This window comes from Asparagus officinalis, chromosome 3, assembly GCF_001876935.1.
Source record: "Asparagus officinalis chromosome 3, Aspof.V1, whole genome shotgun sequence".
Lineage (NCBI taxonomy): Eukaryota > Viridiplantae > Streptophyta > Magnoliopsida > Asparagales > Asparagaceae > Asparagus > Asparagus officinalis.
Window position 1 is genome coordinate 15,306,674 of NC_033796.1, and position 13,022 is coordinate 15,319,695.

At 34.6% G+C, this 13,022-nt stretch overlaps 1 protein-coding gene across 2 annotated transcripts in view; it reads right to left on the bottom strand.

Moving 5' to 3' along the window:
* The window catches only part of LOC109833140, an 8,740-nt gene continuing 5,892 nt past the window's right edge, over positions 10,175 to 13,022 (bottom strand). Inside the window, exons 2-4 of one of the 2 annotated variants that reach the window (XM_020400701.1) lie at positions 12,513 to 12,562; positions 10,548 to 10,769; positions 10,175 to 10,450 (exon numbers count right to left, since the gene is read on the bottom strand). In XM_020400701.1, coding sequence (XP_020256290.1) covers positions 10,352 to 10,450; positions 10,548 to 10,736 — 288 coding nt within the window. In that variant the 5' untranslated portion in view covers positions 10,737 to 10,769; positions 12,513 to 12,562 and the 3' untranslated portion in view covers positions 10,175 to 10,351. The remainder of the gene's footprint in view (positions 10,451 to 10,547; positions 10,770 to 12,512; positions 12,563 to 13,022) is intronic. The other variant, XM_020400700.1, reaches the window with a different exon arrangement.

Consider the following 13,022-nt stretch of genomic DNA (forward strand, 5'->3'; position numbering starts at 1 on the left):
TCTATTTATTATTTGAAAATTTTGATTGTAGAGATTATTTTCTAGCTTATCTAACTAGTCTTAATTTGATATGTATAATCCTTGCAACGTATATCTCATAGAAATTATTAATAGTATGAGCTTGTATGGTTATCTGATTTGTTCTCATATGATGCGTTGGAGAAATCAATTTTGCAACTTATATCTCTCAAAATAAAGCAAGCATAGATGATAAATTCATTATTGTAAGAGGATCAAGGTGAATTTGATAATTATGAGAGTATCCTACATATTTCTAGTGCGACGTTTGTATTTTGATAAAATAGTTTGATCATCTGCAGATAGGAGAATTAAACAAACATTTCATAAATAATTATGATAATTTTCCTAAAAGATTTTGATCATTTGCATTTAATATTGGTATTTGCTTTAATATGATGTTTGTATTTTAGATGGATGGTGATCTCGATGAAGAGACAGTAATTAATATGTGTTCGGGTGCTGCACTATCTGTCTTAGTTTTGGTTATGACAAACATTTCATAAATAATTATGATAATTTTCCTAAAAGATTTTGATCATTTGCATTTAATGTTGGTATTTGCTTTAATATGATGTTTGTATTTTAGATGGATGGTGATCTCGATGAAGAGACAGTAATTAATATGTGTTCGGGTGCTGCACTATCTGTCTTAGTTTTGGTTATGACCTTCATGAGGAGAATGCAAAGCAGACGTAGATCTATACGTGCAGGTCCTAGTGTTGAGAAAACAATTCAATATCAAAATAGAAAACAACACTTGGATCGTATATATAATGGATTTAGTGATAGTTGTGTCAACTATGTTAGAATGCGTAGTGGTGCTTTTGTGAAGCTTGCAGGGATAATGAGGAGGAATGATTTATTGCGAGACTCAAGACATGTTACAGTGGAGGAGCAACTTGCTATGACTTTGAATATTTTGGGGCATAAAACTAAAAATCGAAGTATTAGGTCACATTTTATTAGATCTGGTGAGACTGTGAGTAGGTATTTCAACAAAGTGTTAGAAGCAATTTGCCTCATACGATCACGCTTTTTAAGACAAGCACAGAATGAAGTTCCACAGGAGATCCTTAGCAACCCTCTATACTATCCTTATTTCAAGGTATTCTCTCTTTAATTTGTGATTAAAAGCATGTTCATTTAATTAAAAAAAAAGGATTCAATTGTAGTTTTTTGTTCTCTAGGATTGTATTGGTATGATAGATGGGACACATGTTGATGTTATGCTACCTGCTAATCTTCAACCACGATTCTGTGGTCGAAAAGGTGTTACACAAAATGTTTTAGCAGCTTGTAACCCAAACAAGTTATTCACTTACGTATTAGCTGGATGGGAAGGTTCTGCAAATGACTTTAGAGTCCTTCAAGATGCATTGTCTAGGCCACAACCTCATGGTTTGAAAGTATATGATGGTAATTTCATCAATTCTTCAATTTTGTTTTAATTACTTCAATTAATAAATGATATTCAATGAAATGACAAAAAATTCTACTAAACACTTTCACATCATATAAATTGTAGGAAAATATTACTTGTGTGATGCGGGATACACGACCATGCCGGGTTTCATCTCCCCATATCGTGGTGTTCGTTACCATTTGAAGGAACAAATAGGAAGAACACCTAAAAATAGAAGGGAATTGTTCAATCTTAGACATTCTTCTTTAAGGTCTAAGATCGAATCTACATTTGGTTGTTTGAAGAATCGTTTCAAAATTCTTACCGCAAAGCCTCATTACCCTTTCCGCGCACAAGTGGATATCGTATTAGCTTGTGCAGTTCTTCACAATTATATTGCAATGGTGGACCCGGATGATGACATATTCAATGAGACCGTTGAGATCGAAGATGATGAAGGTGATGTTGCTACGGAAGATGAGAATAATATTGTTGATTTCTCTCAACCCCAAACTCTAAGGGAGCAAACACAATCAAGAATCGTATGGAAGGATCGTAGAGATGAAATAGCTTGGGCAATGTGGGTTGATTATTGTGGAAAATATAAGGGAGGGAATACTAATGAAGTAGGCATGTGATGCAATGTATTAGGTATACTATCTTATGTTATGCATTTTTCTATTTCATGTACTTTATTTTATGATGGTGTGATGCAAAACTATGTAAGGTTAATTGAGAAATATTTGTATGTTACAATTATGTGGTGTATCAATATTTCTATTTTCATGTACTATTATGTGTTAATTTAGAAATATTAGTATGCTACTATTATGTGTTGTATGGAATTTTTTCACATTTCTCTACAACTATTTTCTAGGTATGGCCGACAACTTCAATTGTGAGGAACTTGATAAGGTCAAAGGCAAGAGTACGACATCAAATTCATCACCTAGAACCCCAAGGAATTCATCAATCCCTTGTGGGTTCAATCCGGGATTTATGCCTTTTGGCTCTTCACAAGTTGGCCAAGGTTCTAATTTGTGGAACAATTTTCAAATGCATGATGCTAACTTTTGGGGCATGGGCCAACCACCCCCAATGTCATTCATGAGCATGCTAAATGCTCCTCCAACTTTACAACGTCAAAGTTGTAGCATGGGTGAAACTCCGTCACCTAATCAACAATCACAAAGCAACAAGAGAAGTGATATTTGCCTCGATGGTGATGAAAGTTCATCTCCTAATCCAAAGAGGAGAAAGAAAGCTATTGCTCATAAATCTAAAAAAAAGAGGCTTGCAAGCGGAGAGTTAACCAAATATGGGAGAGTAAACATGATGATTTGCTAATTTCTTTTCTTGCAAAGTGTGCTAAAGATGGAATGAAGGCGGATAAGAAGTTCAAAAAAACCGCCTATTGTAGCGCCGCCTTTCATATAAATGAAAAATTAGGCTCATCGTTCACCACCGAGAACGTGGAAAATCGTATGAAAACTATTCGTAATAGATTCTTGGACATGCAAAAATGTCGTAACTTGAGCGGTGCCGGTTGGGATGATGCACAAAAGATGATAACTATGGATGAGGCTTGCTTTGATAGATGGCTAGAGGTATGAATTATTTTCTAGTGGTCATTACACCTAAAAATATTTCTAATTTGTTCAATGTTGTCTATAGAAGTATTTGATATTATGCCTTAACTATGCAGGACAAGAGTATGAATAGTTCTAAACTTAGGGAATACATCAACAAGCCCATGAAACATTATGAAGACCTCGCAAATATTATAGGAGACGATGTTGCTAGAGGAGATTATGCGGTAGATGTTATGTCACAATTTGGTGGTAGTGCACATTTTAGTATTGGTGTTGATGATGATGATATTAGTACGCCAACGGAGAAGACGCCTAGCTATGTCTCTTTAGATGAAGATGATATTCCACTACCGAAGGTTCCAACTATGCCACCAAAACCCAATCCATCTTCTAGTTTGAACAAAGATAAAAATGACGTGTCAAAGACGCGTAAAGGAAAGGGGGGGAGGTCTAGTGAAGATACGGTGCTTATGCGTGAGATAGTAAGTGAGGTAAAACAATTCACCTCATCTATGCGCATGGTGAGTATGCATTGGACGGAGAAGTTGGCAAAGGCTATATTTGCACATGATGATGAATTCGACATAGAAATTCTTGATAACTTTTATCAAGAATTGCATGAGAATGAATCACAAGCTAGGTTGTTTATGGGGAGGCCAACTATTATGCAAAAGAAGGTGTTGACTGAGTTCATGAAGAGTCATCCTCTTGATTAGATTGGTGGTATTGTGGATTGCCTAGCTTTTGGGATATTTTTGTGAAACTAACTTAATTATATCCATGTGTGTGTAATTATTTTGGTATGAAAATGAGCTAGATGATTGCTCATCCTTTTGGATACATCAACAATGGTAGATGTATATTTTGTGTAAAGCTAATGCTACTATCTCTATCATTTGTGCAAAGCTAATGCAACTATCTCTATAATCATGCATCTCAGCCGTGACTTTAAATGTTTTATCGAATATTATTTGGCTAATGCAAACTTGTTTGAACAGGTTTACTAGTGGGGAAAGGTGAATGGTTTCACCTCGTGCAATTAAAGTTAATGAGGTATGCATGTTTTGTGTCATGATGATGGGCTTTTTTTCAGATATGCAGCCAAAGTTTATAACAGCAATGTATTGGCGAGGCAATATATTGCAGCCAACATTGCTATTATAAAATTCATGGCGGGGCAGATAATGAAATAAATTGCCTTTTCTGAGCACATTTATTAGTTGTTTCCCCTCATGTGATTTCAGTTGTGTGCTTGCTAATTGATGCTTGTCCTTTGGTTTCAGTCCTATGCTTTCCCAGTTGTTGCTTCAGCCTTGGTTCAGTTGTTTCCCCTCATGTGATTTCAGTTGTGTGCTTGCGGTAGATGCTTTTCCTTTGGTTTCAGTCCTATGCTTTCCCAGTACATGTTCAGCCTTGGTTTCAGTTGTTTCCCCTCATGTGATTTCAGTTGTGTGCTTGCGGTAGATGCTTTTCCTTTGGTTTCAGTCCTATGCTTAAATTGATTGAAATGGTTGTGTTTCCATCCATTGTTGGTCTTTGGTCTTGCTGTAGTTATTTGGTTTCATGTTGATGCTTGGCCTTGCGTTCAGCCTTGGTTTGGTTTCCTTTGTGCTGACTACTTGTGCATTACATGCTGGTTTATTTTGGTACCAGTTTTGTTCCAGCTTGTTTGTGCAGCCTTGCCTGTGGTTGGTGTTTCCATGTTGGCTTTTGGTGAGTCTGAATTTGTTCTCTCGGCAATGTGCAACGTTTCATTCATATTTTGTACATGTGCATTAAATGTGCTAATTGATGCTATTTGGTGGAAAATGTTTCTTATTTCATGCTGATCATGCAATGCATAGTCCTCAGTCCTCTGTAGCTTCTTTTGCAATGTAGAATCAAATACTTTCTTTTGCAATGTCTGAATTTGGTTTCCTTTGTGATGACTATTTGTGCATTACATGAGGAATTCACACTTATTTTCCTGGCCTTGCGTTCAGCCTTGGTTTGGTTTCCTTTGTGCTGACTATTTGTGCATTACATGTTGCTTTCACACTTATTTTCTTGGCCTTGCGTTGAGCCAAGTGTGAGACCAGCCATTGTTGGTCTTTGGTCTTGTTGCAGTTCTTTGGTTTCATGTTGATGTTTGGCCTTTGTTTTAATTTTGTGCATGGTTTCAACCTGCTCTCGGCCTTGGTTTCAGCTCCTGGTTGGCCTTTGGTTGGTATGCATATTTTGTGTTATGATGATGAGTTAGTTTTTAGATATGCAGCCAAAGTTTATAGCAGCAATATATTGGCGAGGCAATATATTGCAGCCAACATTGCTATTTATAAACTTCATGGCGAGGTAGATAATGAAAAAATAGCCTTTTCTGAGCACAAAATATATTGCAGCCAATATTGCTTTGGGTTCAGTTTTGTGCTAATCTGTTATTCATCATTTGATTCAATTGTGATCATAAGATAATTGATTTTGTTCACAATTTCCATGTTTATATGCACAACTATGATGATGAGTGGTAATCTTACCATGGTGACCACAATCAAGTTTTCTTGATTTTTTTGTTTGAACCAAACACTAGAAAATGAGGGAATCTATTAACAATTCACTTATTTTCTTCTTTTTTCAAGTTGAACCAAACTAAGAAAAATGGTGGAAAGTACTTTCACTCCATATTTTTGGACGAAACAAACACAAGAAACATTTTTCAGGAAAGTGAAGGAAACACTAGAAAATGAAGAAAAGTGGCCTTTGGAAAGTGAAGGAAACGAACCAAACAGGCCCTAATAGCGGATGCAAATCAATGTGAGAATTTCGTCGTGAAAATTCTCATATGACACTCACATGCTATTTTTAGAATATTTTAACCCTTATTTTATTTGTTAAATCTATTGTTAAAACTTTAAAAATCCTCTTTTAAGATAGAATTAAGGTAGATTTAAAGTAGAATTTTGAGCGGATAGATTTAATAAAAAGTAAGGTTTAAAATATCCTGAAAATAGTAATTTAGTGTCACATGATAATTTCTGGGGCAAAATTCTCACATTTGCATTGCATTGGGTATTAAAGTGTAACTTTTAGAAACTTTGGGTATTCAAGCGTAGGACTTTAAACTTAGGGTATTTTGGTGCAATGTAGGGGAAACTTTGATAATTTGAGTGTAATTTACCCTTTCTAAAAATTGAAGTCTACTAAATACCTTTTTTCATTGGGTTTGTACATTGTCAAAATCGTAATCATTAAAATATTTTTCAATAGATATAAGATCTTCACGCGTGTAACCACTAATCTACCCTATATAAATTGATATATGAGTAAATTTCACTAAACCTCTAATATATCTGAGCGTTTGGATCTAAACCCCAAATACTTAATGTAATATATCTGAGCGTTTGGATCTAAACCCCAAATACTTAATGAAGCGCTCATTAAGCCCTCCAAATTAATGCTGTTAGTTCAAATATGGTCAATGACCAAAATACCCATAACCAAATTTGGTAGAAAATGCCCAATAAGTTTTTCTCACTTAACCCCTAATAAGTTTTGGCAGAGATCCTTCAATGACCACTATTTATAACTTTCATGGCTCCATATGTAATTTTTAATTTTTTCAGGAGGCTGTTAGAATTTTTGGGATTTTAAAGGTGTTGTTTGTAATTTTAGGTTTTTGTGGGGAACTATTTGTAAAATTGTCTTTAATTTTCAAAAATTTTACGATTTGTCTGCAATTTTTAAAATTTTCAAAGGTCTTTTTTAATTTTTTTTTATTTTTCACGGTTTTTTTTTGTAATTTCAAATCCTCAATGGTGTGGTGTCTAATTTTCATATTTTTCTGGGATCTAGTTGAAGTTTTTTGATTTTTCAGGGGATTGTCTATAATTTTTGGAATTTAAAAGTGGTTGTTTATAATTTTTAGATTTTTCAGGGGTTTATTTATAATTTCATACTTTCAATGGGCTATATATAAATTTTATATTTGAAGGGTCTATTTGTAATTTTACGATTAAATTTGCAAATAGTAATGATTTGAGAGGTATATATTGGTTTAGAGGAAAAATATTCGTTGGTGTAAAATTATGGAGTAATGATGTTCTTGGGGTTAAGTGCAAAATTTAAAATATTTTTTGATTTTTTAAGTCCTAACTTAGTGGGGGTTTCAAACATTTGGACGGCTAAGTGCAAGATGATTAATGCAAAATGATCAAAGTTATTGCAGGTTTGCGAAATTTACCATTTAAAAAATTTAAGGAGGGACAAATAGTAAACCACTTATCCCTCAAGTTGTGATAAATCCCTAAGATAAACAAATGTCAAACACAGAAAATATCAAGAAGGCAATACCCATAAATATCAGAAAACCTCTTTCGGAGTGGTGTTAACTGCAGGGATGAGCTTTTGATGATACATATAGGGACGAAAACTTGATATCCTCGATGCTTCTCCAAATGGGATTAGAATCCTATGGTTAGTGGACCTGTTGGCAATCAAGTTATTAAAAGAGTTCAAACTGTAACTCATCCGCCACCGAATACAACAGAATCATGCCAATAACTTGTTTTGGATGTTGGCTCTACATTATCAAAAGGACACTGGCATTAAGAAAACAAATCCTATTTGCAATAAGACTATTTTTCACTGCATATTCAATGGAAAGTCTAATCAAAATAATAATATTAGGATAAAGAGATTTGAATCATCTCTGACACCTCCTTTGTATATAAAAGAAGAGAGAATTAAAAGTATGATTATCAGAATTTTTTAAAAATTATGGATAATTATGATTTAATTAGAATACCAAACATTTTATTATAATTAGAATTTTCTAATTATGAATAATTTTAATTTGAAGATGATTCTTATATGAATGTAGGATTAGGTATCTACATGTCAACTTCTAATATGATAAGGTGTCCAAACGTCATTTTCTCGATATGACACACCGGTTTTTCATGCATCGAAGAGTGCGACCAATTTCTCAATATATGGGGGGGGGGGTGGGGGGGATTAGTGGATGTGGGGAGGAAAAAGCTCGGAGTCTTAAGATTTTTCCAGATATAAGTGATCAATTATCAAGATTTTACTGAGCTAGAACGTGGTTTCGAAATTATAGGAATTTCGAGAAAACAGGTTTAAAGATTTTCGAATCAGTACTTTACTTTTTCCCTCAAAAAATTGAAAGTTTAAGCCGCGCTTGTTGATTATGTCTGGGTTTCTCCAGACTTATTGATGAATATGGTATAAGAATTTGATGAACAAGGTTGGAGAATAGCAAGAGTCAGGGAGCATATCGAAAAAGGAAGGTCCAAAGGGTTTTTCTGATATTTAGCCAACTTTTAATCGTATAAGATGTCTAGATATACCTATAGCTGCCGCAACGCGTCTTGTCGATTTGGGAAGAGTTTGATGTTGAGATTGAAGCCGCAACAGACAAAAAAGAAGGCGTATAGGATGAGCTCATGATGCGGACTTCATGGATGTGCTCATTATGTCGCTCGTCAGCAGCAGATCTTGTCGACGCGCGCATCAGCATTTATGCATATACTTAGAATAAAGAGGGTAACCATGTCCAACCATCCTCCGTATCTCCAAAATCTTCAAATTTGGAGAGTGGAACCTCTACAATCACTCTCTAAATTTGAAGATCTTTAAATTTGACCCTCCACATTTGGAGGGTAGGGAGAAAAAATGAAGGGTCTCTCCATAACACTATTCATAGTTTTTTAATTACAATATTGTCATTTTTAACTATTTGATTTCTTAAAAATTACCACTTTGCCATCCTTCTTAGTAATTTAAATTAGATGTTTAATTTCAAATAAATATAGTTAAAAAATTATTAATCTAATATTTGAAATCATTATATATTTGGAAAGGGCTCGCTGAGATCTTTAAAATGAAACTAAGATTAATTTATTTTAGTATTATTATAAAATTATTAATTTTTAAATTAAATAAATAAGTATCAAACATGAAATTTTAAATACGGGGATCTATTTAATTCGCTTCATAAAAAAATACAAGCATAAATTATAATATTTAAATTACATTCTGCTTTAATATGTTGTATTGCAGTATTAATATTGGGTTCATTTTAAAGCTATCATCGACACCTTTATAATGTTATAATTTTTTTCTCAAATAAATTATTAACAATAAAATTATTAACGTAAACTATATTCAACATTATTTAATTTATATGGCTTTTTTGACAAAAAAATAAAAAGAAAAATATTTGGAGGGTGTGTTGGAGCAACCCTCCAAATTTCACCCTCCAAATTAGAATATTCCTAGAATATTCTAATTTGGAGGGCCAAATTTGGAGGGTATGATTGGAGATGCCCTAAGACACACCCTTGTACATCCCACCAACCACACTCCCCCTCTATCTACAGTGCAGGGGCCCCACATGTGATTTTTTTTAAAAAATCACATGTGAGGCCCCTTCACTGTAGATAGAGGGGGAGTGTGGTTGGTGGTGTGTCCAAGGGTGTGCCCCTATCATTTCTTTAGAATAAATTAGTCAGTTTTATATAGGGACATTCGCAAGACATGAGAGGGCATATATAATAAGTGCAAACTGAGTAAAACTGTAAGTTAAATTAAGTGCTGAACAATTTTTCAAAACAGACCCCTTTAGAGTTTTATTTTTCAAATCGACCGGTTTTTTTTATTTATCAAAACCGACCCGATTTTGTGATTATCAGCCTAATCAACATCCTAAATAGTCGGGGTTGCCAACCCCGACTATTTAGGATGGTATTAAACCCCAATTAGAGGCCTTAAACACTAAAAATTAAAGTCCTAAATAGTCGGGGTTACCAACCCTGACTATTTAGGAAGGTGATTAGCCGGTTAATCACAAAATCGGATCGGTTTTGATAAATAAAAAAAACCGGTCGATTTTGAAAAAAAAAACTCTAAATGGGGCTGTTTTGAAAAATTGTTCTTAAGTGCTATATAAGGCTAACAAATGCTCACACGCTCATTTTTTTAATGTCTTTTTAACGCCTTCTTTATCCTGTCACATACCGTACCCAATCCAACATAGCACAACTCCTCATTATTATCCTTACTAAAAGCTTGCTAAAAACAACATTAGTTATCAACTGTAGATTTCTTCATGATAAAATTGAGAGGACACAACAACAAGAACAAGGAGGTTCTGAGGCAAACATAATACAAGCAAGACTAACTTGAAAAAGACATTGAAAAAAAAAAACCCAAATATCCAGTTATAGCATACATCACATAATTGTCTTTTCTCTATTTATGCATCATTAATCTTTAAACCGTACAAAGTCTAACATGATAATACTCTCTGTTTATGCAAATGAAAAACGTCCAGGCACATCTAAGATGTTGATGTTTGAAGGGGCAGCACGCTTTCAACCTCTTTGGCCTTCTCTGCTTCTGAAGCCCTCTCAGCAACAACCTTGGACATTCCAAACATCTGAAACATAACCCATCACAGCATTTTAATATAGTTACAGGGATGGCTGAAGAAATAAATCAATGAGAACAAACAATTAAGGAAAAGGATTTGTTACCTTCTTGATGGTCTTTTGGAAACAAGTTTTGTGTTCATCCATGGAAGCATGAATGAACTCGTCAATGTGATCCTTAACATCCTCCAAAAAAGTAGCATTCTCTGACTTCTTCTTTCTGCAAGATTGCATAGCTGGATCGATTTTATGAGGTTGCTGTTGCCCTCCAGACTGAGTCTTCTGTGATTCCATCTAGAAATCGAGGATATTACTTGTTGAAATTGACTGTAGGAAAAGCAAACAAGTAAGAAATTTGCTAGAACTTTGCTTACAGGTAATATCCTAAAATATAACTGCAACAATAAACCAAATGAAGCTTATTTCAAACGGCTCAAAATACATTTCAAGAGGAGTCTCTATCACTTCATCATTCTTTCAATTACTAGAAATAAGCAGATTCAATGCAAATCTATAACACTATCAAATAATACTGGTTGTCCAGAAAGATGAACTCCCAGCAGTTTTACAAAATCCAACAAGGCACATTGCATATCAGTTCATATAGTAATCAGTTAATTTTCACATTATGCCTTTACTGGTTTTATGTGACCATCTCAGCAAGTACTGTGATTTTCTTAAGAGAAAAGGGCCTCTCCATGTAATGAAGTAACAAACTGATAGGCGCAAGCCGAACACTGGATCATATTCGCACAATATTATAAACCAAAGAAAGAACCAGGGGAGGTCATTATGAATCTACACAAAACTTTGTTTGCATAATCTATTATGTTTTCGAAATTGTCCAACACTACAGGCAATCTACCGCAGGATGACGGCTCATGCACACATTGAAAGAAATTAATATCAGATATCAGGCAAGTTAGTAGAAGAATCATTCATCAAAATCTCATACTTCTCCATCACTAGATAGGAATCTACAACAATGAGTATCATTCATCAAACTCTCATACTTCTCCATCACTAGACAGGAATCTACAGCAAAAAGAAGGCTAATATGGACATGACAAAGCAACTAATATCAGCTGCAATTTACATTGTCCTCTCTAATTATAATAACTTGTACAATTACGAAGGCCAAGATGCTTTTCTCTTAAAAGAAAGCCAAGATGCAAAATTCAGCAAGCAACAACAATCAGGAGCAACCATTAGAGCAATAATTTTAGAAACTTCATAGTAATACCTATAAAACTTCTTAGGCTAATATGCTCTCCAATAAACAAGCACTGCATGAAAGCTACCACAAAACGAGGCCATGGGGACGTGACAATAACAATACAAGTTTCTGTATTTTCACTGTCTGCTTTAGTTCCATTGTCATGGACAACACTGAATGATGTAATCACACTTTTAATTTTAGATAGATTCCAACGGGAGCAGTTTATAAAATCTCACAGCTCCTTTGATAACAATATCATATGGTCTGCAAAGCATCAAGGTGATTAGTGTTACTCCAAAACTTATAGTTCTTTCTTTATTAGGAATCTCACATACCAGCTTACCCTGAACTAATCACCTAATCCATATGTAAAGCTACCACGCTACAGCACTCTCCTGCCTTTTGGATATCAGTGAGGTCATAAATAATCTTATCAAAACCTTCACATTTCTTTAAATATTAAACAATACGAAAAGTAACAATAAATCTGCTCCTAACGAAAATTTATTCTAACAAAGGGATTGCAAAGGACCATTAGTGCGACCAGAGGAGAATACAGCTTAGAAGAAACTAATTTACAAAGGACTCCCACAAAAACCGGTATTTCAATTAACACATCATAATCGGACAAGAAACTAAATACTGCGTAATTCATTTTGACACTGGACATTTCTGTGGACACAAAGGAAACTACCGCATCAAAGAAGTTACCAGTTTGCCACTTGTTATCAACCCTTCCTGTCTCAAGTTACACATACTTGACCATGGCCAGATTATAGACTACGGATGGAATAAATTAGTTAAAATTTGAGTTCCAACACACATTTGCATAAACAATGATAAAAAAATACCTTCGCTGTAACCATCTTGAAGTTTCTTGTGTAAGGGGAAAAATAGACACCTATGTCCACGCCCATGTGACACAGACATTTTATTATTACATCAAAAATAGTATAAAGGCTGACAATACAAGAGGAAGTAATTTCAAACGATGAAAGAAAAAAGTAAACTTTCAACAAGTCACAAGATCTAAAGAAGAAAGAACGAGGATCAAGTCATACATGGACGTACTAAAGTGGGTTTGAGTAGGTACAGCAGAAAATACAAGCAACATTGATGGCAACCAACTACTCAAATTACCATGTGAGAGTCACATGAGAATATTTTTGCGAATATTCTGATGTCAAATCAATAGAAAATAGTAACTTGCTGATTGCACTCAAATACAAGTATGGGTCGAGAGAAGAGGAGATAAGGAGGAGGCGGAGTGGCTGCGGTGGTAGGGGTTTGTTGAGAGAAGAGGAGGAGGTGGTGGCTAGTGGGGTTTTGTCGAGAGAGAGAAGAGGGGAGAGCAGAGTTAG